The sequence below is a fragment of the Gamsiella multidivaricata genome, assembly GCF_025024155.1.
Source record: "Gamsiella multidivaricata strain RSA 2152 chromosome Unknown BC939scaffold_73, whole genome shotgun sequence".
Lineage (NCBI taxonomy): Eukaryota > Fungi > Mortierellomycota > Mortierellomycetes > Mortierellales > Mortierellaceae > Gamsiella > Gamsiella multidivaricata.
The window spans coordinates 66,109-89,601 of NW_026251781.1; the positions used below are offsets into that span (position 1 = coordinate 66,109).

The window sequence follows — 23,493 nt, forward strand, 5'->3', positions numbered from 1 at the left end:
GGGCTATGACGCCTAGTGCACCGCAACCAGCGCATTCACAATGGAAGCACTGTCATCTGCGATGTCTTTTGGTGTCATCTTGGGCTGAATATCCTTCTCAATTGCTCCTCAGATATGTATATATTTCTGCTTGAATAATGGTTCTACAAAATAGTGTCCAATGTCCTCAATTGAGAGATAAACAAAGTGCCTCAGTATGGATATGGACGGCGAAAACAAACGAGCATGCCGCACTATGGGCCGTGTGTGTGTTTACAGCGGCGGATAGGACGCTTTCCCATGGTTCAAGTTGCAAGAAGCATGTCATATCGAAATGTCATATCGCCAGATGCCTCCCCTTCTCCCCAACCTGAAGTGCTCCTATCCAATCAGAAAGCGCGCTCGATCTTATTTGAAGAGTGTGGGGTGCGACCTTTGCCTATGATGCTCCTTCCTTGTGCTGCCGTCCATCCATCACTTACCCTCCGCTGAAAATTCCACTCCATTTCCATTAAAAACCATACCTGTGGCCTTTTGCGTTATTGGAAGATAACCGTCGTCGGATCTGCAGGGTAGAGTTACTTTGCTGCAATTCGGATGTGTTTCCTGCCATGCCGATCCTTCTTTTAGCCATGCGGATCCCACACGCTGTCTACAAGTATCCCCTCTGCCTGCGATCTGACCGTCTGTTTATCTTTTTTTTTTTTCTTTTTTCTTTTTTTTAATACGGTAGGAGTCCCATCGTTACTACGCAGGATCACAAGGATCAGTGTCGGACTCATCAACATCATTTTCAACTTTTGATAAAATTGTCATCGGAATCTCTGAGCACTCTGTTGCAGGACACAGAGCATAGAGTCAGGGCAATTGGGAAAACCTCATTGTATCATCATTGAAGAACAGAGACTAGGCAGAAGGAGACGTCAATGACTTCATCGTCAACAGCAACAACAACGACCGCCACTATCACTACTACCACCTCGACCGCCAATACCACAGAAAAGGCTACAGCTCCGACCATGATACCAGACAACAATCATCCTGTCAATACGGCGACTGCAGCCAACGCCGCTAATGAGTCATCCAAGGACAATGCTCCTTTGACAAACACCGATACTAAAGAGAGAACTGCCAATAATGTCAATGAGGGGACCTCTCAATGGGCTGGCGATGGACAGGATGCTACTTCGACTCTGAAGTATGCACGACCCAACTCCGACTACTCTCCCCCTGCAGCCAGCCTGAGTCCAGGATTACAAGGTAGCAAAAGATCGCCAGGACGTAGACCATCAGAATCTGAGTCCCACCATGGATTGATTCGAGGAGACAACCGCCCTGATAATCGACGTTCAAGGGAGCATTCTAACACAAGAGGAGACACTAAGAGACCTAGGAACGATAACTCTTCAGCAGCAGCATCAAAGCATGAGGATCGCACTGCCAATGGTCATCGGAACGATCGAGGGCGATCTCAGCACTTTAGCAACAGCAAGGATTACAAAGATAAATCCGACACCATTGAGTCTAATAAGCGACAACCCGATGGTTCAGATCGGTCAGCGAGAGGGCGAGACGGTGGTCGAGAGAGTGCAAAGGACAAGGACGGTCGCGGTCGCGCTCAGGATCAAAGATATAAGGATGATCGCCAGCAGCCTCAGGTGTCTCGATATAACCAAGGTCGGGAACATCAACCCAAGGATCGTGATAATAAGGAAAGAGAGAGCAAGCAGCAGAAGGACGGTCAGGCTAAAGGTGCTGAGGGCGAAAGACCGGATCCACTGAACTTGCTATCGATCACAGGGCGTATGGGATCGTTGACACCTCACAAACCATTCTTCGGCAATTCGCGTATTGTGGATGACTTTGAGAAACTTAACAAAGTGGGCGAAGGCACATATGGCGTTGTCTAGTAAGTGTGGGATTCAGTTTTGTCCTCGCTCTTGACTAGCCTTAATTCTCAGTTTGGATCGCGTGTTAATCAACTTGATGCGCTTTTAATCTTTTAGTCGTGCGCGGGACAAAAAGACGGAAGAGGTTGTGGCGCTCAAGAGGATCAGGATGGAACGTGAAAACGATGGATTGCCAATATCGTCCTTACGGGAAATCAAGCTGCTCAAGACTTTGCGACACGACAACATTGTCCTGGTGAAGGATGTAGTTGTTGGGAGCGATTTGGACCAGATCTTTCTCGTCATGGAGTACTGCGAACAGGTATGGAGACTTGCTCAGGACTCTTGCTTCTGCATTCATGGATTAGATTTATACAGCTTTCTGGCCTGACCTGGCCTGACCTGACCTGACTTGACTTGACTTGACTTGACTTGACTTGACACCCTCTACCAGGACATGGCGGCGCTCATGGATAATTTCAAGAAGCCCTACACTCCAGCGGAAGGTATGACACGTTCTGGTGAAATGTCAAGATCTACGATTTAAACTTCTGTTCGTTCAGTTGCTGACGCGGCCACTTTCAACCATCAGTCAAGTGCCTGATGTACCAGCTTTTGAAGGGCATGGAGTATTGCCACGATCATTACGTTGTTCACCGGGACCTGAAGCTATCGAACTTGCTGCTGAACGCGAATGGGATTCTCAAAATCGGTATGTGGAAAATACTCATCTTGTTTCTTGTATATTCATACTGAACTCGTATTTTGACCCTGGAGCTGACATCATCGTACTCAACCTCATTCGAATGGTAGCTGACTTTGGACTTGCACGCTCGTTTGGACTACCATCGCGACCCATGACACCGAAAGTCGTGACACTATGGTACAGGGCGCCCGAGCTGCTTTTTGGAGATTTAAATTATACGACGGCGGTGGATATGTGGTCTGCAGGATGTATATTCGGTGAACTATTACAGCACGCGCCATTATTGCCAGGAAAAGTGGAGAAACAGCAGGTGGATCTTATTATTGAACTGCTCGGGACACCGCACGAAAAGATTTGGCAGGGATTTAACAGGTTGCCAATGTCCAGCATCAAACTGCCAGAGCAAAGGTGAGCCGAGCTCCAGATACCACTTTTCTGCTTGCTTGGATATTACGTTGGGGTTTTTGACCAACTTTTTCGTTTTTGTTCTTTCTCATCAACCGAATTAGATTTAACAACCTGAGGAACAAGTTCCCGAACATCACGGATGCGGCAAGGTCTCTTCTCAGCGGATTGCTGACATACGACCCTAAGAAGCGCCTTTCAGTGAAGCAAGCATTAGCACACCCTTATTTTATTGAGTCCCCGCCAGCCAAGCACCCATCATTGCTGCCGACACATCCAGAGATTAGGAATATCTCAGTCACAAGGTAAGGCACCCTACTGCTTATTTTTTATCCTCCTATGCCAATCCACACAGACTTTTTGGAGCGACCGGCACTCGTTGACTCCCACGCTTTTTTATTTGACGCTAGAAATGAAGAGAATGCGAAACTGAAACGACAGGCACCAGGAGGAGACGAAACGGAGAGCATATCAAGCAATAGAAAGCGAATGAGGTGATCTAGATCTAGGCCTTGTTCCCATTCATAATAAAGAGCCTGTAGAATAATAAGCAATAAGCGCTCATCGTTATGGTATCCATGCTGGCTTATATCGCTGCCACTCTGGGATCAAGTTCAATGCTGCGACAAGAGGTGACAATTGTCTGCCCACGTTTACTTTTCCGCACTATTATAATTTTTTTTCGACGTTAAGTTGCTTGCCCACTTGCTCTCTCGTAAACACATTGACTGGAGGAGAGATGCGCCGCGTCTGTTTGTGAGGCGCTCGGAATGCCTTCCGTTGGGAGGGAAGGAGGGATATTTACTATAACTATAAACCTTCGCGACGTTCTCTGCTCTTTTCTTTTCTTCGATAAAAAAATCATTCGACCACTTCTGTTCTCCTCTTTTCTTTTCTTTTCATTTTATTTTTCCTTTTCTCACCCATCCCTTTCTTTCGACCAAAAGAACAGACCACATGAAGGCGGGTACCTTCCTGGCGGGCTTGCTGTCGACGGCTATCGTCTCCCATGCAGAGCTGAAGCGGTATAGAGTTTTGAATGGAATGCAGTTCCTGGCATGCTGAAGACTGTATACAATTTTTTTTCTTAACAAAAAAAAAATGGTTCCTGGGAAAAAAATCTCTCTAGACTTCCCTTGAAACGAACAACTCTTGATTCAGAGGCAGCAGTAACCCTGGACGCATCGATTACGGCTCAAACGTATTTCGGCAAGACGTCTCCTCGTCGTCCAAAAGAAATAGCATCGCAAAGCTTGGTAGAGTAACTCGACCCGCCCCCTCTCAATGTTTGTCCCCTCGAAAGTACATCTAGTCTTTTTTTCAATCATCCTGACCCTTGGGGTTTTCCCCCACTCGTTTTGCATTTTCTTTTTTCTTTTTTTTTTTTGCTTGTTCGTTCGTTCGTTCGTTCGTTCGTTCCCTGCGTATATAGTATACCACAGAGATCAGTCTAGGGACACCTCCCCAATCCTTTACTGTTCAGGTCTCGACTGGAAGTTCCAACCTCTGGGTCCCATCCTCTCAATGCACCTCCACGACCTGTCTGCGTCACCCTCGCTTCGACACATCCGCGTCCTCCACATTCCTAGCCAACCGTACACACCCCAACTTCCGGATCCCGTCCTTCCAACGTCAATACAACCCCAAGGACGACGAAAAGGATCCTGTGGACCTATCAGGAACCCTTGGAAGCGATGACTTGACGGTCGGTGGCGGCTTGTTTCTCCTCAGCCCCGATCAATCGTTCGGACAAGTTGTGGAAGAACGAGGCGGGGAGTTGAAATCCGCGCTACAGGGTGATCGGTTCGACGGCGTCTTGGGACTCGGGTACGACGCCCATGCAGTCACGGGACACCCGTTTTTTTTGAATCTTATCGACCAAGGAATCCTGGAAGAACCCGTCTTTGGCGTTTACATGTCCCGGGACGAGGACCGCGTAGAGAGTCAGTTGACGCTGGGAGGACTAGATCCAGACCACCGTGTGGGCGAGATCCAATGGCATGAGGTGACGAGGCAGGCCCAGGGACAATGGGCCATCGAGCTGACGGCGTTTGCGCTCCGACGCGAGGCCTTCGAGATCGATGGCAACGCTGTTATCGATACCGGGTTCCCGTACATTGCGCTGACAAGGTTCCAGGCGGCGATGATCAATGCTCAGATCGGTGGTGTGGAGACGGAACCCGGAAGTGGAATCTATGAATTGCCGTGCAGGAGCATCCCGACGCTGTTTGAGTTTATCATCTTGTTTGGATTGGAGGAGTACCAATTGCAGGGACATGAATATGTGCTCCGAGGGCGTGGACAGGGCGGCGGACGCCATGCGAGCGGGAATAAGAAGGGGCTGTGCCTGAGCGCTATTGTCGGCATGGACTTTTCAAAAGAATCAGGGGTGGTTGCGGTCTTTGGAGAGGTCTTCTTGCGAAAGTATTACAGCGCGTATGATCTCGAGAACCATCGCCTGGGTTTTGCACTAGCAAGTTAGTCTACAACACGAAGGGCGTTTTTTTTTTATTTTTTTTTATTGGTCAATTAAATAAATAATAAGATGGTAGTCAGTAAAATAAAACCTCCCCGCCGCCGATATATTAAGGATAGATATCTTATGACGACTCTTCGTGGCGATCAGATCCAGCGCTAATGCTGGTCCGGTGATGGCTCTTCCGACGCTGCCGTCCATGCTCAATGCCCGATGCCGTCGAGGCCTGGTCCGCCGGTGCTTCTGCGAACCCGTCTGGCATCATCTTTTCCTTCTCTATTTCACCGCCCTCAGCAGCCTTGGCTGACGAAGCAGCCTTCTCAGGGTTGGGCAACGTCTCTTGCGAAGCTCCGGCGCCGACACCGTGCTCAGCGTGCTCCAAAGGGTCCTGGCCCTTGATTTTCCTGATCAGGCGCACGAGCCATGGAGGAAGAACGCCCTCGCCTTGAGGACCCATTCGGAAAGACATGATAGGGTCGCGCTCGCCCTTGTTAGGTGGCACCCATTTTCCTCGCGAGATCTTTTCGATAATATAGACGACCCCGTTGATGACGATAGCCGCCAAGAGACCGCCCAAGAGGCCATACGCAATGTTGTAGGTCAGTGGCATCATGACCAGTGTCAAGAAAGCCGGGATCGAGTCGCCGATGTAATTGAAGTTGATGTCCGTCACGGATTTGGTCATCAAGGATCCGACAAAGATCAAGGCTGGTCCTGTGGCCCACGGTGGGATTGCCGAGAAGATAGGCGAGAAGAACAGGGAGACAAAGAAACAGAATCCTGTCATGACAGCCGTCAATCCTGTACGACCTCCCTCTGTAATACCCGCTCCAGATTCGACAAAGGCCGTAACATCCGATGTACCAAAGACTGCGCCCAGGGAGACACAGAGCGCATCTGTGATGAAGGCTGGAGTCGATCCCTCGAAATCGCCTGTCTTGGGATCCATAAATCCTGCAAATTGTGCCATAGAGAACATAGTGCCAGTGGTATCCAGAATGTCGACGTAGAGGAACGTAATCAGCGCCAGCCAGAACTCTCCCGTGTTCAGCTCAAATTTCATGACCGCCCATGTCTTTTGGATAGTGTGGAAGGTAACGACCTGCTTGAAGTAGCTGAAGCGGCTGTCGCCAGCGGCGTCATGGGGGAAATAGGTCACGCCCGAGTTTCTGAACCATGAGACGATGGCGACAAAGAGAATGCCGATCAAGATCGAGCCCTTGACTCTGTACATACCGAGGATCGAGATGATGAACAGACCAAGGACGCCCATCCATGTTCGAGGCGACTCCATGCGATGAGAGAGGCAGGCACCGGAGGCATCCAGGTACTCGGAGTTGCAGCCGCCAAGGCCGACCAGCGTAGCAGGATCCGCACGGATGAGACCGATGCCGGCGGAGGACTGCATGCCAATGAAGGTCAAGTAGATACCGATGCCAACTCCCGTGGCGACCTTGATGTTGCGGGGGATGCAGCGAGCGAGCCATTGACGAAGACCGAGAATTGAGAGGACTAAGAAGATAAGGCCCTCAATAAAGACCGCCGCCAAAGCAACCTCGTAGCTGACCTTGCCGCTCCCAAACTTTCCCACAACCGTATAGGTGAAGTAAGCGTTGATGCCCATTCTAACCATGTAAAGAAAAATGAAAATGGTGTTTTTTTTGGCAAAGCACGTCGTCAATTATCGAACCCTGACCTCATGGCAACATTTCGTCATGTAAACCATTCATGTAACTTTCTTTTTTTTTTTTTGTGTCCTAGCTATTCTTTCTTGCTTACCCTGGAGCCATGCCCAAGGGCAAATTCGAAAACAATCCGATGGCGGTCGAAGCGATACATGCCATAGCAGCCGTGGCAACGATCAGATCCTTCCTGATGACATCCACACAGGCCATGTACTCAGTATTGGCACTGCAGTATGCGATCCTGTCCGAGGGACTACCTCCTGTGGCAGCTGGATCGAAATCGCAGACGCAGGTTCCGCCGGTGTCGGAGATGATGAGCGAGTTGACAGAGATGATGTAGGCCATGGTGACAAAGGTCGCAAATCCGGCGCGAATCTCGGTCGAGAAGCGGGTATTAACGCGTGCGCGAGGGTGGGACGAACCCTCGAGCATGAACCATCGACCGACGGGCGACTTTGCGACGGTTGTGTTGAGTCGGGCGACGAAGCCAGTCATTGTTGAAGAGCTTTCCTGCTGTGAAGTAGCTCCTGCGTGGATTCTGCTTACCCTGCTTCTTTCACAAGATTAGGGTAGAGATAATTGTAGATAGTAAAGAGTGCGATGATGGATCCTCTTTCCGGGAGAGGGAGAGGGAGAGGAGGGAGTATAAGCAGGTGTGTTACAAGAAATAGAAATAGAAATAGAAAAAAAAAAATTGCTTTGCAGTGTTTATTTCTTTCTGACTCGACATGCAAGTCACCATCGTTTGGTTCGCTGGGTTTTAGGCGCACCCTGTTGTCTCGCCTGGCAACCCAGGAGCGGGGAACCATAATCTTATCCGGGATTGTGGATGTTGCCGGGAGGGGTATGGGATGGCATGAAGAGAGTCTGGGACGCAACCTAATAATGTATGGTCCACGGGCGAGAGCAGCAGGAAGGGGTGGGGATCGACATGTGAGGAGCGGCAGGGCGAGGAATGCCTTGTCGCGTTGCCCCCCAATACTGCTTTGTGCGGCCTACGCGTTTCCCCCTGCGCTCCCGCGAAGGAGAGACAGAGGGAGACGCGTCTGTGTCTAGTTGGTGGCAAACCCAAGACAAGAAGACGCGCCCTCCCCCCCTTCGCCACTGCAAAGCGTGTGTGCTACACGTCCATCCCCCGATGGTCGTCACCTGCCTGCTCCTCCCCCGCGGATTTTCCCACCAATACACCGCGGAGACAACGCTTCGCAATCGCATCCCATCTCTCCACATCCCACCACCCCCGCAGATCCCTACAAAGCAACCCAACTCATCCTTCAACATAAACTAATCCATCATGATCGCACTTCCCATCAACTTTGGCAAATGGATCGAGGAGCACGCCGACAAGCTGCAGCCGCCCGTCAACAACTATCTTGTCCAGCGTGGTGACTTCATCATCATGGCCGTCGGTGGACCCAACGCCCGGACAGACTACCATCTTAACGAGACCGAGGTAAGCTACAACGAGAACAACCGCAGATCGCTCTAGACGCAATTGGATCTGATTAATTGTTCACACTGTAACACCCCACCTTCATCCCGGATACAATAACGATAGGAATGGTTCTACCAATACAAGGGTGACATGCTACTCAAGGTTGTCGACAATGGCGAATTCAAGGATATCCCCATCAAGGAGGGAGAGATGTTCCTCCTGCCAGGTAACAAACCTTTCACGAGATAATCCTTTGGAACTGGCTCGCCCTCATTTCAGTGTCTTAATCAAACCCGACCCTTCCTTTTTCCCCACATCTCAATGATGTTTAGCAAACACGCCTCACAACCCTGTTCGGTTTGCAGACACAGTCGGCATTGTGATTGAGCGTCAAAGACCCGCTGAAGCCCTTGGTAAGCCAGACAATCACACTTTTTCTTTCTCCCCACTCTTTTTCCATCTGCGCAGACCATGTGGCTTGAATGGGACATTCATTTCACCAAAACCAACTGACAAATTGAACACTTTTGCGCGCGCGCGCGCGTGTCTGTATGTGTCTATCCTTGATAGATCGCCTCAGATGGTACTGTAAAGAATGCAAGGAGATTGTCTACGAGGAATCATTCCACTGCGTGGATCTCGGAAAGCAGCTTGCGCCTGTCATCAAGCGATTTGCTGCGGATGAATCTCTCCGAAAGTGCAAGTCTTGCGGTCATGTCAATATCGCCAAGTAAAAAAAAAAAAAAAAAAAAAAAAAAAAAAAAAAGACGAGCTGGGAGTCAAAGACAGAGACAGGAGCAGAGATAGAGACAGAAGGAGAGAAGCAGGAGGAGGAAAGGAACAAAGACAGGATATGAAATATCATTTACGATTGCTTGTTCAGCATTCGACTAGAGCAGACTTTACGAAATGCGAAATAAATAAAAAAAATGCACTCTTGAATGTTCTGTCAGCGTGGGAAACGAAAGACGAAAATAGAAAGAAAAAAAAACTAGGGCTTGCTTTTTACTGCCTAGTGGTTGATTCAACACCGCGATCTGATTCAACGCAACCCCCCACTCAGGCGCGCTCTCTCGCATCTCGCGTTGTTCTGTGTCTCATCAAAGAAATGGAGGATGAAAAAAAAAATGCCCTCAAAGCTGGGACAAACCTCACTACGGGATCAAGCACGCAGGATATCTTGGCGGGTATATCTGGGGCCAACTTTGAACGCATTTTCTGTGTTCCATACCCATATCGATCCCTTTCCCGCGCATATTTTCCGACATCCAATTCGTTGATCGAGCTGTAGAGGTATCAGCTTGGCCATCTGGGAAGGAGAACGTTGTTTTCCTAAGATGACGAGAGCCATGGAAGGCGATTGCATTTTTCTTTTATGACGGGACGAGGGGGGTGGGGACAAGTAAGTACATACAGCAGGTGGGTGAGTAGAACAGTAAGTAGTAGGTAAGCTGGAAAGTGCTGGAGGGAAAAAAATCCAGACACGGAAATTGAACTGAGACACGCTGAAAAAAAAAAAAAAAAAAAAAAAAGACATAGAACATAGAACACAGGAAAAAGAAAAGGCAAGGAAGGCGCGTTTCCTAGAACTACTACGACGCACACACATCTGGACGAGGAAAAAGATCGCAGTCGGCAGTTGGTGTCCACTTGTGGGGTTAGGCGTCCGAAGGAAAGCGCCCGTTAAAACCTCCATGCCACGCGACAACAAGCATGCAAGTATGCATCGTTCTAGCCATGCGACAACAGCAAGATCATTGTTTTCTGTTCAACCTCCGCATCCATCTCAAAGTCTTCTCATCGTACTTGGAGAAGTACTTTGAGTTAGTTGTGAGGTGGGGATATCAAAGTGGTGGTCCAGGACGATATGACTCAAAAGAAGGATAAAGGCGCAGATGTCATTGTGCAGAAAATACCACATTGGAAAACTTTCATTCTGTTATTTTTCGTTCGATGGCTGACAAGGCATACATGTCTGCATTGCGTTATGTAAGGGGTTTGCATGGACTTGATGCAAGTCCTTGGCCAAGTGGTTAGAAAAACTAGACAGAAGAAAAAAATGGGGGCGTTTGTTGTCCATTTTTTTCAAAGCCCGTCTTTTTTTTCTTACTCGGATCTGAGGTCCTCCACATGGTGCATGGTACTGCATGCAGGAGCTTTTTGGGGCGCCTATACCCAGACAGGCACACACTTTTTCTTTTTTTTTTTTTTGAACTTCTTTTCCTTCGGAAAAATTGTCCATGAGCAATTGCGGGGCTTTAAAAACAAAAGAGGAACTGGCTGCAAAGCCAGAGCCGCGACAGAGTGACAGATTCTTGAGAGGAATGAGGAAAGAGGGTCAGCTTTTTTTTTTTTTTCCAAGAGAACGGGTGCCCCTGCACCATGACATGAACCTTTGCTTGCATGTGGAAAATTGACCTCCTTTCCCTAGACTATACATATATATATTTTTACAGTTTGAACAAATAAGAGGAAACAGCGGACGAGAGTTCTCACATAGTCTATGGTTTCTACGTACAATTCTTGCGGACGAAATAAAAAAAGAAAAAGAACATCGCAAAGGTGGAATGGTAGCTATGGATCTTGACTGGACGTTATTTTTTTTTTTTCTCTCGCTATTCAGGGCCCAAGTCTGGGTCTAGTCTAGCCCAAAATAACAATTCCGAGACCATCCCAACTACAACGAAGCAGCAGCCATTGGACACGACAGAAAAAATATATATATTCTTTTATTACACGGTAGATTTACAAGATAAAGAAAAAGACAAGACGGGGTCGCTATATACAAAAAATAAAGGAAAACTGGTAACGAACAGCTATGCTAAATTGACTGTGCAAAAGAGAGAAAGGGGGGGGGTTTGGGGCAGAGGATCAAACTTACGAAATGAAACGCTTTCGCTTCGAAGTTTGGCATAGAAATACAAGATAGGAACGTAATAGTACAGTGTCAAAGAAACCAATAGGAAAAGAAGGAACAGGCGTGTGAGAAAGAGTCCTGAGTTCGCGGCATAGGAGGAAGTGGCAAAGTCCACTGAGTGAGGGAGGGAGATATCGGTTTTCCTTCCTTGACACATGACCCGACTGGGAAAGAAAGAAGATAAAAAAAAAGTGCATAAGCGCCCAGGCTGCACGCGTGCGCATGGGCTTGAAGTTGCCCTCAATTGGGATCTTGAGGCTGATATCACTATTTTTTTTTTTTTTCACAGAGATCTTGGGGCTAAGCGGAGGAAACGGGAAATGGGAGCACAAGAACTCCCTAAATCTCGCACAGTTCACAGGCGTCGGGCACGTCGGCCATCGGCAACGATGCCAGAGGAACGCGTCTCGGCATAGTGGCGGGTCCATTGGCCAGACTGGGAGGAACACCAATTGTCCTGACGAGGGTCACAGCGCGCGATGCGCATCAGAGACTGCTTGGCTGTCATCGATGCGGATGTGGTCGAGGGCATAGGTGAGGACTCGAGGGCTGCATCGACTGCATCGTCGGCGTCATCCTCAATCATATGCAAGGATGCCGTAGTTTCGGAGATACTTGGTAGGATATGTTGACCGTTGTGGATGTGGTTACTGCTCTTTAACGAAAATGCAGCTGCAGCTGCATCTGCAGGTAAAGAAGGAGATCCCCTTTTGGTCTCCGACGCTCGGAAAGTGGATGAGATGTGACTTTGCGGGCGCTGCTGTTGCGGCTCGGATTGGTGGCGATCAAACGACGAACTGAAGGGGGAGTACGAGGGCGAGCCATTGGGATGGACGCGGCTCATCGACGCAGACGCGCCAGATCCGTAATAGACTTGCTGGTTATCGTAGCCGATCAAAAGATCGTCATCCATGCAATCGAGATGTTGCTGCTGGTTGGCATAATGCTGCTGGCACTGTCGCCGGGTCTGCTGGCGACTGTAGCTGAAGCTGCGGTGATGGCGTTGCCGCTGCTTCTGCTGCTGCTGCAATTGCTGTTGCTGGAAGCATTGCCGTGCAGACCTTGGATGGGTATATTGATAATATGCCTTCTGTCCCGCTGCAGACATTGAGTGGGAAGCGGAAGAGGCCGTGGATGATGGAGACGAATTTGTGGGTGAGGATGAGAGCGAGGGTGGAGTGGAGTAGGAGGGGAAGGTAGAGTGGAGATTGTGCTGGTAGTGGGGGTTGAACGAGTGTCGTTCCTCGCAAGGGAACATCCGCTGGATCGCCTCCTTTGGCGAGTATGTCGAGGTGGACTCGCTGTAGCTGCGACGGTGCAGCCTGTTGCGGTTGTAGTCGGTATTGGTGGGGTGGTAGCTCTCCTTGCTGCAGTCGCTGTCGTCGCTGTTGGTCCGGAGGAGGACACGATTGCTGATGAATGCGTACAGGTTGTTGAAGCTGCCCATGGTGAGTGTATCGGTGTTCTGCAACGCGCGATGCTTCGGTGACAGGGAGGAGGGTTGAGGAGTGGAGAGGTGTGTGGAAGATGCGCGGGTGTGGTGTGAAAGAGGGAGTAGCGATTGTCGATTGCTGGCTGAGTAAGGAGAGAGAGGGGAGAGGGGAGAGAGAGGGGGGAGAGGAGAGAGGGCAGTAGCTGCAGTAAAGAAGCAAAGCGAGGACAAAGACGATGAAGAAGAAGTGAGAAAGAGGAAAGAAAAGGTGGTAGAAAAGAGACAGAAGAGACACAAGAAAAAAAAAAAAGGGCCATTGGATTCAGAAAGAATACGACTGAATTGAATCGAATCGGATTAGGGTTTTCTACTATGTGCCATTCAATGGCCTTATTCAGTCCTATTCATATAGAGATAAAGAAGAAAATATTTTTCAATTGGTCTGTCTGTTGTTCTATAGTCTGCCCATCCTCGTAAGACATTCCCGCTCTCGATGTGTGGCCTACTACAGGCCCACCCAAACCACCAAAACGGCACTCGTCTTTTGCCTGTACTCCACCCTTGTATAGACATACCTACCACCTGCCCCCACGCTAGGCCTGAGGCCATTTTGTCACCTAGTCCAGTCGCGTACACCACCACCACCTCTCATTGCCGTTCCTACTCTCGCTGTTGCTGCCGTTGCTTGCTGTTACGGCTTTGGCCAATGCATGTTACTAGGCAGATGACTTAACATTTCGCCCTGGCAGTTGCTGCTCGGACCGTTAGAAACCTGACGACGACGCCACCCTGACCAATTATGCCTTCTTTGCTGCTCTTAGGTTGCCGATGCTTCCTCCCATTCATTTCTCGTTTTTCTGTTTCTCCTTGCCTGTTCTAAACAGACAAGCGATAGGGGGGTCGGGTCCAGAGAGATGAACTGGCCAACTTCTTTAGCTCTCTTGGTCTTGCTTAATGTGTACGCAATGGCCCCTGTTTCTCTTTCTTCATCTGTTTACTCAATGGGTCTGGTCTGGCGAAGTCAAGCAGTTACCTTCGACTGCAAGGTCAGATCGAGCACCATTGCGCCCTTGACAACAGGACGCCGTACATCTGTGTATGAGGTGCCCGATCCAGGAGAAAGACTATGAGCCGGTCCATGCGGGGGTAGCAGGATCCTATCTCGAGAACACGAAAAAAGAATGGTGCCCTGGACAAAATTATATCGCGAGTTCTCGCGATCCGCCCGCCGAGGACAGGAAGGAAGAGCATCGAATGGGGCAACTACGGATCCACTCTCAGGCTAATGATTATGGCCATCCGTCGTCATAGATGAATGGATGCGTTATCCTATCCTTATCCCTCCCTGACTGCACTTGCTGCTCACATAAATTCTCTGTCCAAAGATAATAAAGTGGTCCACGAGACGATACGCATAACAAACAAACCCGTCAGATTTATTTTCTTCTTTTCCGGCTCCATCCCGATGCGGCATAGGATTGGCCGCCCGTTGCTGCTCTGGATTGATGTCGTTTGATGCTGACAGGCTGAGAGTAACAGAGAGTACCAAAGAGATGCCGTTTCCGTAGCCAATATGGAGAGCACATGCTTTTAGGCCATGCTTTCTTTTGGTCACCCATCTCGTGAGATATTGTGGCCGATCCATATTTACGGAAAACCGTTTTGTCCTCGCAGCAACGTTCATTCTGTAGCGTGGAGGGAGAGAGAGAGATTTCGGGTGTTCAAGAGCTGCATGCATGCAATACTGAGCAGCCCAAGGAGATGGATGTGTTTGCATGCTTTTCTTTGCAGCAAGCACAATTACGACAAATATCATCCCATGAAATAAAAAAAACGTGCCAGACGAGCAGTGAGCCATGAAGCCCATCATCATCATCATCTGCTCAAACACTATCATTCTCTACACCTTCTCGATAGTTTGTATCTCTGTACATACATTACACACGACACATGCCTCGCATCCTATGAGTACAGTACATTTGCCGAAAATACAATTCCCTTGATCTGCTGGCAGTGGTAGTTCTCTCTCTTTTCCTGTAGACTTGTCACAAATTTCTATACGCGGCGCCTAGACTTGTAGGGATATCTGTCCCCTGACATATCGGCGAAGCGGAAATGGTGTATGGCCTCAGGTACACTGGCGATGCAAGGATAGATAATGGATCCATGGAACCAATCATCTTGCGCTCTTTACTCCCTTCCGGTTTCACTGGGCGATTATTTTTATCTAGGCTTTCAGGGACCACCAATCAGGGCCCAGTAGATTCTCTCACCCACATGATCTGCACCAGAGTCGGGGGGATCTTCCAAAATCAAAAACGCCGCTAGTCCAGGGGCCGGTCACCACTTGAAATCGCGAACGAGGAAAGAACTATCAGCTAGCATGATAGAGTTCACAATTGCAACGGCCCTTTTGTCAGCCATCCATCGAGGATCAATCAAAAATCGGAGAAGCAGGGACATGGTAAAATGGATAGAGTCAATTTCTAAGCCTATATAATCATACCGCTCCAAGACCAATGGTGGCCGCCGCTGCCCTGCGAACGGTCATCATTTGACCCCCAATAAACGGTTTCATGCACAAGATGCATTGATTGCTTATTTCAGCCAACAATCGACCACTCGACCCATTGTCTTATTCTATTTCTCACGTGTGGCCTACTTCCTTTCTCCGGGATAAGTACAGCACAAAGAAATAGACGACCATGGTCGTGTACGTGAGATATCTATGTATTCAATGCGTGATAACGGGTCAAATGTCTGGCCGTGTTCATTCTACTGGCCTAGACGATACTGGGACCAGACGGTACACCTTCAGCCCTCATCTGAAGAATGGGGACAGGTCTCCTAGGATGAAAATAGAATCGTCGGTCAAAATGAAGCACCGGAAATAATACCTTATGGGCCCCGTGCTGTCCATGGTGATCAAGGTCATGTGGACAACAGTCTCAAGTTTTCCCTGCCATTCTAAAGTGACCAGGCAGTACTGCTGTTACTACCAGCCGCTGATCACATGTGGTGTGTAATTGAGCAGCTCTCTTTCCAGCTGCCAGAGTGGCAGAAACATCATCTTCGCCATCTCATGCATTCTGAGGCTCAGAGCAGGAAACAATTGCTGAAAGATCACTTTCAGGACGCGATGCGCTTATTTTACCGCCTCCTATTTATTTATTTTGCAGGATTTTGCAGGACGAAAGAAACTAGCCTTCAGTAGCCAGTGGAGAGGTGTTTGATCCTTATCTCTTCCTCTCTCTCATCAAATGGGTCCATCGCCCCTTGTGGCACAAACACAAACACAAGTTTGTATAGAAGCCGTTTTCTATCTCTCTAGCGATGTTGTTATGCTCATGTGCCCATACCGTAGCAAAAAAAAGATATGCTCTGTCCTAGCTAGACCACACCCATATGTTTGTTCCGAGATGCTACGGCAGGACGTGGCTGGTCCTCCCTTCCCTATGCGGTGCATACTTAAGCACAAAGGCACACACGCGACCTTGGTGATCCATGTGTTTGCAATAGTAAGAGCTTCCTCGCTCGGGTTTTTCTGCCGAGGATCTCTATCTCCAATTTCCTTATCTCTTTTTTTTCCCTACTCTCCCACCTCCACTCTTTCTCTTTCCTTTCTCATCACTTCTCTTACCCATTCCATCCTCAACTGTAGCGCGTTATCGTTCAAGTCCTCCTCCTAGTCCCGTTATCTCGTAGTTTCTCACATAGCAAACACACGGTTCTTATCTTCTAGACAATTGCCGAAACCATAGCGCATTGCGAACATGTCATCGATCCTCAACGTTCTCCGCTCGGCCCCTACTCCCACCCGTCACTTCACGTCCCTGCAGATTGCCTCTACGGTCAAGTCCCAAACCACAGCCTTCAACCCGGAGCATCACCCGATTGTGCTGCAGCAATTGGTCGAGTCTCTCTCTCCAAGCTCGTTCGTCTCTACCGAGGCCACGTCTGCAGCTACCGCTACTACGGTCAAGAACTCGCTCTCGGGCACCAGTCTGGGATCCCAAGGCCGACTTGCTAGCCAAGTTGGACACTGAAGTGCGTAATCACATTTGAGATTATACTTGAGATCTGTCAAGTAGTATGAATGGCACAGTCCTGCTTTCTGTCTCTTCGAACACCCTCTTCATGTTCTCCGGGGTCAGTCCGTGACCGCGTCGAATATTGTAACATAGCCTGCTCCCATGCCAATCTGTATTGTATAAAACTCCAAAAAAAACACCCCTTCCCCTCCCCCCCCTTCCTCACACATTGCCTATGTAGTATTATTTATAGTGCAAAAATAAAAAATACGACTTCAATTGACGCTAGTTACATGAAAGAGGAATAGATCCTCTAGAAAGGACCACTTCTGCCTGTAGTAGACAGCTTGCGAAAGTTTTTCAAGTTCGCGAAAGGGTTGCCCAAGTTCAGCACGTACACGGAAGTAAAAAAAAAAATACCTACACCAGGTGGAAAGCATGCCGCATGGTAGGGGCATCTCATTTTCCTATTTCGCCACTACTGTCGCCAACTCAACCGTTCCTTTCTCTTAAAAAAAAAACATGTCACTCCGTATACCCCGCAGCGACAACGACAGCGACGGCGACATCTCCAGCAACCACACTACTTAGCGACAGCGACGACGTTGACAGTGATGTCAGCTTGCCGAAGTGTAGGATATCTGCGTGGAGCTCATGGGTGAAGCATGGACGGGAGAGGCGGGTAAATGGTAGAGAGACGAAGAAAGCAAAAACGCAAATACCAGTTTACGAGTGCATTTTTTTTGACAGAAAGAGACAGAAACATGCTACGCTGGTCGTCGTTTGTTGCCACCAAAAAAAAAAAAAAGAGCTTTTATTTAGAAGTCCTCCTTTGTCTCCAACGTATTTCTGCACGTGGTGTTTTCTGCCGTGGCTGTTGCTGGATTGGATTTATTCTTTTTTGTGGATGCTGCTGCTGCTGATCCTGCTGGTCCTGTTGGTCCGGCTGCTGTACTTGCGACTGCAACTGTTGTCGCAGTGGTGGAGGTGATGGCGATGGCAGTGAAGGTGCTGGCAATGATGTTAATTGTTTTTGTTCTGTTACCCGTGCTGCAGCAAATGGTGGGGGCAAAGGCATTACACTGGTGAGGTTTAAGAGTGCCGGTATGTCCGAATATGCAGGCTGGAGAATATTGGCAATGTCCTTTAGATATCGTTCATGCAGAGGGAGCCACTGCACCAGTGGTCAGAATAGATTCGGGTGTTGTTATCTTCGCACTCTTATCGACAAGCTTGCCCATCATTCTATCCGTCATCACACACTCTTCAGTGAAAAGCTCATTGCGAGGTATATAGTCGCTCTTGAATGTCTCGGTCCTCCAAGCTGTTAAATCCTTTCTTACTCGCTCCTTCTCGATTGCCGTGCGTGGTCGCGTTATTCGCCTCATCTCTGTACCACAGTCCTCGTCCATTGCCATGAATGCTGATACATCATGTACTAGCTCGACGGGTAGAGCGAGATCGGGATGACAAATGTCGCAGCAGTCTGCTATATCTTGATGCACATTATCGAAATAAGTGTTGAGGAATCTGTGGCGGCATTCGGTGGTAGCAGCATAATCTTTGAGTTCCTGATCAACGTTCGAGCCCGGTTTTGGTGGAACGAGAAGAAGTCCGATTCCAGAAAGCTAAGGATTGTGTGCTGCCCAACCAAGTCGTTGAATTAGCGTCGAGATGTTGTTCGGATACCTATATTGAACTATGCGCACAACATCGCTTATCTCGCAGCCCATCCCCGCAGCTTCTGTTGACATTAGAATATGCTTCTCGTTACTCCTGAACTCGTCCATGCGTGCCATCTTGTACTGCTCCGACTTCATTGAATGGTAAGCGGCAACTTGGTCCGTGCCAACTAGTCCTCCCACATATTTCGGGCTGCCTCGACTTCCTTGCGGCTATCAAAATACACGATCGTCTTTACCATGTCCTGCAGGAAGGCGAGGTCATGAAACGAGCTTGCTGCCTCCTTCATCCGCACAACCTTGTACTTTATGTTGACCCTGTCGTTGCCAACATTAATTATTCTAGCGTCCCTGAAGTGCAGATGATGGATGACCTCCGTAAGAACTGGTCGGGGCAAGGTTGCAGAAAGGGCGACGAAGGAGGTTCTTGTGGATACTTTGACGCGGAGCTGTCCAATGCAACCGTAGGCTGTCCTGAATTTGTGGCCCCATGTGCTGATACAATGCGCTTCATCCACGACTATCGCGCGGAGTTGGTCTCTCCAGCGTATATCATCTCAGAGTTGGAGGTAGCGTTCGCTGTTGAAAATGATCTCGGGTGACATAAACACGGCACGGTACTGCGGTGTATGGGGTCTACTAACGGGTTCTGTAACTTCTACCATTAGTTCTATTTACAATAGGAGTCATCACGCGAATAGGACTTCGGCGAGGGTATGCTTCGGGCACTTATTGGTTCGTAGTGCAGGGTCCTCCTTTAGATCGGAATGTATGAACACAAAGGTAAATAGACTAGACGTAAATGGAAGGAAACAAATATGGGGATCTGTTTAGCTAAATGGTACGAGCTAGGATTATATTCCTTTGGGAATGACTGGGGTAGTTGCAAGGAGTTCGCGTATGTGATATCCGATGAGGCGAGGAGTCGTGACAATGAAGTCCACCCCTCTGGAGTCGTTGTATGCCGCTGATCAAGCCTCCGTTGTACCCTTATAATTGTAAACCGAATGCGCAGTCACGTGCAGCCATTATCGCGACAGTAGTCTACGCGCTGAGTACTTCGACGCGTCCTGACCGCGATGTACGTTTCCTGTACATTAGGTTTAGATCGGATGTGCTCCGCGTAATGTACTAAGTACCAGGCTGACCCTGTTACCGGGTACATTGCAATGAGGCATTTCCGATGCCTCTATATTTTATTACTTATTCTCTACGTAGCTTCTTCAGTATAAAACGGAGTGGTTCTTTATTCAATAAATCCACTCTTCCAAAAGCATATCTACTTCCACTTCAAAGCATCCACTCACCTCTCACGACCTGTAAGCCTAGTCAACTTACTCTTGATCTTGATTCGTGGCCATTTGACTTCCTGTTCTTTCTCCTGACACTCTTCCTCGCCCGACTTTGTTACAGGCATCGTCTATATGATTGCCCGTAGTCAACGCACTGTCGTGAAAAATAAAAAATGGATCTATCCCTCAGTTTTAACTGGTCAAGGCAAAGATGTAGTTCTGCAAATCACTATAGGCTTTACGCATCCTGACCGTGCAATCCTAGTCAATGGCACCTTCGTCAGTGCGCGCAGGTCTTTTTACCTATCCAGCGTGGACTAAACGCACCTTTGATTCAGAAATAAGGACTCGGCAAAAATTTGTTCGCCACACTGGCTTAACAATGCCATCCGCTATCAACATAGGTACAGTTCGCCGTTAACGACTATCTCCCTCTCATTAACTTTTGACTGCTCAGGAATGTAACATCATCAGGCGTGAAATTCTGGCAAAGATTTTTTTATATTTTTGTATAAACAATACCGAGTGTCAGGGAAACAGCTACGGTCCGATGTACCCTGGCGGTTCGAGCAATAAGAAAAAGAGAATAACGTGAATGAATGCATTGGATGCCTAGCAGGCAGACTCGTAAAGAGGATGCCATTCAGTCAATGGAGAAATTGACAGGCCTACTCCTTCATCTTCCATCCTGCATCCCTCACTCTCCCTCCTTCTTGCTATTTAGTGCCAGCACTTCAACTGATGCTTGGACTCGGGGGCGTCCCTGCAAAGAGCCGTGAAGGTATAGTAGACCACCGGGTAATCGAGTCCACACGAGCCGCCGTCCCAGTTACCGCCGGCCTTGGAGGACGAGCAGAAGTCTTGGGTCAACTGCGCATTGTCGCAAATGCACCACTGAGGGAGTACAAGAGCTTTGGCTTGGTTTTCGTGGGAGCTCATAGTGACGAGGAGGGTGGCCGTGGCGAGGGCGAGGAAGTGGGTGATCTTGAAGGTCATCTTTTTCGGTGGAGTTGTCTATGTGAACATGATGAAAAGAATAAAAGTTAGGTGAAGGCTAACATAGACGTGATCGCGTAGATGCTTGTATGGAGGCGTTGGGAAAGAGGATAGTAAATGAGTTACTTTGCTGGATATACCTTGAGTTGGTTGGGTTAATTTGGTCTTGTTGGCGTTGAAGATGATGAGAGAAAAAAACGAGTGAGCATACACCCTTTTATACTTCTGACAGAACTAGACTTGAGCATACTAAAAACGCACGAAGCTCTTTGAAGCATACGTTCTTTCGACTTCGTGACGGCTTCATCAACGCCACTCCTCTCTCCCTGTCGATCTATGCCGCCGCTGCGTTTGGGCTGAGGTGGTTTTCATGTCCATACTCGGTCTGGTTACGCGCGACTACGAAGGAGGGCTTAGTGGCGCAAACTTGACAGAGGGAACAGTCTGTGACGAGATCTTGGGCACGCTCAGCCCTGCCAAGGGTAAATCAAATTTTTGGACTGACTAAAAAGGTAAATTTTTATCCGCTTTTGCAGAAATTGTACATTACCACACTGGATGCATTTTGCCCATTGGGATAAACGGCATCGTTTTACCTAAGAGGAGGAGGCACAACGGTTAGTGTTCTTGCCATGTACTGCCTTGCTTTGTAGCTGTGTAGTTGGTGAGAGAGGAGGCTGGCAAGAGAGACGCGGGGCGTAATTCTTACCCTGGTGATAAGATGGGCTCAATTAAGCTCGATCAGATCTAGCTATTTCCAAGAGAACTACCTCTCATTCTCTGCCGTCGTTGCTCTACTGGGCTGGGGCAATTTTCGTGTCCACAATCGATCTGATTGCCGAAAGCAGGCTCAGCCCCTCCACTCTTCAGGTGTCGAATGCTAGTCAACAAGGAATATTTTTTTGTTCGCTCTTTCTTACCCAATCATCTGGCCTTGGCGCATTGCTTCTCAAGGGATGATGAAGCATAACATTACAGTTGAACCTCTATAAGCTGATACAGCTGGGACCGAGGGTGTTGCATCGAGTTAGAGAGTGGTATTGACTTGTACATTCGAACCTTAATAGCAGTACATATACGTATGTGTACGTGTAGCCGGAGTAAGTGTGAACTTGGATGGGCATTGAACGAACGGTCTAATAAATGCGCGGTTCAGGTTGAAATGAACCTACAGTACTCCGGTCGCACACCAATTCGGACCATGCTTAAATACTATATACCGGTGTCGAATAGATAGGCATCTCACCTCATTATCACCTACTAGACCTCCTCCACAACCTCGCACTTGCCTCAGATGTCACCGCGTCAATCCAGCTCGCGCAAACAAAGTGCTGACAGCTCAAGCACTGGTCGTCCCAGAAAACTTGTAACACTTACGAACTCTCAACGTACGATTCTGTACGAGCATTCTGATCGGAACCCATTTCTCACGCACGAGGACCTGGCCAAAGTTCGACAATTGAAGGACACCGTTCATGCGCTTCGCTCTCGATCATTGAAGCAGAAGCCAATTGCCTCGTTCTTTACTCGCACCAGTTCCTCCTCTAAATCAACCACCTATTCATCACGCGGTTCTTCCTCCACTTCGTCCTCCTCGCGCAGCTCAACTGCAAGCACTTCTTATTCACCTGGTCCACTGCAACAGGTACAACTGTTTATTCGAGAATGATGTCATGGTCATAACCATGCTGCGCCTAGTTTCTAGAGCATTCCAACACAACTGTGTCTAGTATATAAGAGCCCTTCAAACGTAGGATTAGACAGCAATGAATCATCGAATAAACCTCTGATTCCACCCTGGAACCCCTCCGACTCCTGACTATTTGCATCCACCCACTCCTGTTACTTCTTCTGCTTCCACTTCTCGCGGCAGATGTACATCGACTGCAGGGCTTTACGCCCGTAAAAGAAGACTAATAGTTTCTGAGGATGAGGATGAGTTAGATTAAGCGGATAGTATTGTTACTCAATAAACGATTGAATTGAACTTTAAGTCGGGACCGGGGGTTTGTATCAAGTTACGACTTAGAGGAGTTTTATCAAGTTATCATAGGTCCCAACGTTGGGGCCGGCCGCCATTATCAGCTTGGAGAGGTTATTGACTAAAAAAGGATCGATTAATAGAGGTCCGACTGTAGTTATGGTGACTGATCACCGAAGTTCTAGTGCCGATTTCGCCTGCTTGACCTCCGCCTGTATTTTGTCCGCCTACTGCCCCGCCATTGCCGCCTGCATGCTTGGGGGGGAATCTGGATCATAAAAAAGAATTTTTCCCCCTGATTTCTAGTTTATCGAGATTAGTATCAGGAGCTCAGCTAAGACATTAGGATACATATGTAGAGTCGTAAACTCCCATCAGATTACTGCCTCCTCGGCTCCTGCGCCCCGGATAATATCTGCTTCCTTGGACACCATCATCTAAGTCTGACGTGTACATGTACTGCGCGAAGTAAAACGTCGGGTATGTGCATGAAATCTCATACATACTCAGCTTCATATTAATGCACCTTTTTTTATCTCAGCTCAAAGTTCAATTAGCCTGCGTCCAAACCAACTGTTCGATTTAGA

General features: G+C 48.4%; 8 protein-coding genes across 8 annotated transcripts; 5 read left to right on the forward strand and 3 right to left on the reverse strand.

Moving 5' to 3' along the window:
- Positions 1-1,784: 1,784 nt before the first annotated feature.
- BC939DRAFT_401354 (kinase-like domain-containing protein) lies at positions 1,785-3,288 on the forward strand (the record flags this gene model as incomplete). Its single annotated transcript, XM_051552603.1, has 6 exons — positions 1,785-1,888; positions 1,986-2,190; positions 2,323-2,374; positions 2,461-2,580; positions 2,682-2,982; positions 3,084-3,288. 6 exons carry the CDS (start codon positions 1,785-1,787, stop codon positions 3,286-3,288), a joined length of 987 nt encoding a protein of 328 aa, XP_051408508.1.
- Positions 3,289-3,816: 528 nt separating this feature from the next.
- On the forward strand, positions 3,817-5,535 carry BC939DRAFT_462714 (aspartic peptidase domain-containing protein). The gene is made up of 3 exons (XM_051557161.1): positions 3,817-4,004; positions 4,109-4,235; positions 4,412-5,535. Exons 1-3 carry the CDS (start codon positions 3,937-3,939, stop codon positions 5,459-5,461), a joined length of 1,245 nt encoding a protein of 414 aa, XP_051408509.1. The 5' UTR covers positions 3,817-3,936; the 3' UTR covers positions 5,462-5,535.
- A 44-nt stretch (positions 5,536-5,579) lies between these two features.
- BC939DRAFT_506487 (nucleoside transporter) lies at positions 5,580-7,635 on the reverse strand (the record flags this gene model as incomplete). The annotated part of the gene is made up of 2 exons (XM_051560790.1): positions 5,580-7,080; positions 7,235-7,635. The coding sequence occupies 2 exons, from the start codon at positions 7,633-7,635 to the stop codon at positions 5,580-5,582; spliced, it is 1,902 nt and encodes a 633-aa protein (XP_051408510.1).
- A 485-nt stretch (positions 7,636-8,120) lies between these two features.
- On the forward strand, positions 8,121-9,309 carry BC939DRAFT_531945 (3-hydroxyanthranilic acid dioxygenase; the record flags this gene model as incomplete). Its single annotated transcript, XM_051561641.1, has 4 exons — positions 8,121-8,593; positions 8,699-8,801; positions 8,908-8,988; positions 9,146-9,309. Exons 1-4 carry the CDS (start codon positions 8,435-8,437, stop codon positions 9,307-9,309), a joined length of 507 nt encoding a protein of 168 aa, XP_051408511.1. The 5' UTR covers positions 8,121-8,434.
- A 2,538-nt stretch (positions 9,310-11,847) lies between these two features.
- On the reverse strand, positions 11,848-12,939 carry BC939DRAFT_506489 (uncharacterized protein; the record flags this gene model as incomplete). The annotated part of the gene is made up of 1 exon (XM_051560791.1): positions 11,848-12,939. The coding sequence occupies one exon, from the start codon at positions 12,937-12,939 to the stop codon at positions 11,848-11,850; it is 1,092 nt and encodes a 363-aa protein (XP_051408512.1).
- Positions 12,940-13,477: 538 nt separating this feature from the next.
- On the forward strand, positions 13,478-14,069 carry BC939DRAFT_462719 (uncharacterized protein). The gene is made up of 2 exons (XM_051557162.1): positions 13,478-13,632; positions 13,746-14,069. Exon 2 carries the CDS (start codon positions 13,839-13,841, stop codon positions 14,052-14,054), a length of 216 nt encoding a protein of 71 aa, XP_051408513.1. The 5' UTR covers positions 13,478-13,632; positions 13,746-13,838; the 3' UTR covers positions 14,055-14,069.
- A 2,000-nt stretch (positions 14,070-16,069) lies between these two features.
- BC939DRAFT_462723 (uncharacterized protein) lies at positions 16,070-16,689 on the reverse strand. The gene is made up of 2 exons (XM_051557163.1): positions 16,667-16,689; positions 16,070-16,442 (listed from the first exon to the last, which is right to left on the reverse strand). The coding sequence occupies exons 1-2, from the start codon at positions 16,681-16,683 to the stop codon at positions 16,244-16,246; spliced, it is 216 nt and encodes a 71-aa protein (XP_051408514.1). The 5' UTR covers positions 16,684-16,689; the 3' UTR covers positions 16,070-16,243.
- Positions 16,690-16,697: 8 nt separating this feature from the next.
- BC939DRAFT_506490 (uncharacterized protein) lies at positions 16,698-19,338 on the forward strand (the record flags this gene model as incomplete). The annotated part of the gene is made up of 5 exons (XM_051560792.1): positions 16,698-16,958; positions 18,410-18,592; positions 18,684-18,781; positions 18,984-19,206; positions 19,321-19,338. The coding sequence occupies 5 exons, from the start codon at positions 16,698-16,700 to the stop codon at positions 19,336-19,338; spliced, it is 783 nt and encodes a 260-aa protein (XP_051408515.1).
- Between the last annotated feature and the right edge of the window lie 4,155 nt (positions 19,339-23,493).

Excerpts from the sequence above, each read along its gene's own strand:
- BC939DRAFT_462714 (XM_051557161.1), top strand. The coding sequence starts at position 3,937 with ATGAAGGCGGGTACCTTCCTGGCGGGCTTGCTGTCGACGGCTATCGTC. Across the intron at positions 4,005-4,108 it reads TCCCATGCAGAGCTGAAGCG|ACTTCCCTTGAAACGAACAA; the intron begins GTATAGAGTTTT and ends AAATCTCTCTAG. Across the intron at positions 4,236-4,411 it reads AAATAGCATCGCAAAGCTTG|TATACCACAGAGATCAGTCT; the intron begins GTAGAGTAACTC and ends CTGCGTATATAG.
- BC939DRAFT_462719 (XM_051557162.1), top strand. The coding sequence starts at position 13,839 with ATGAACTGGCCAACTTCTTTAGCTCTCTTGGTCTTGCTTAATGTGTAC.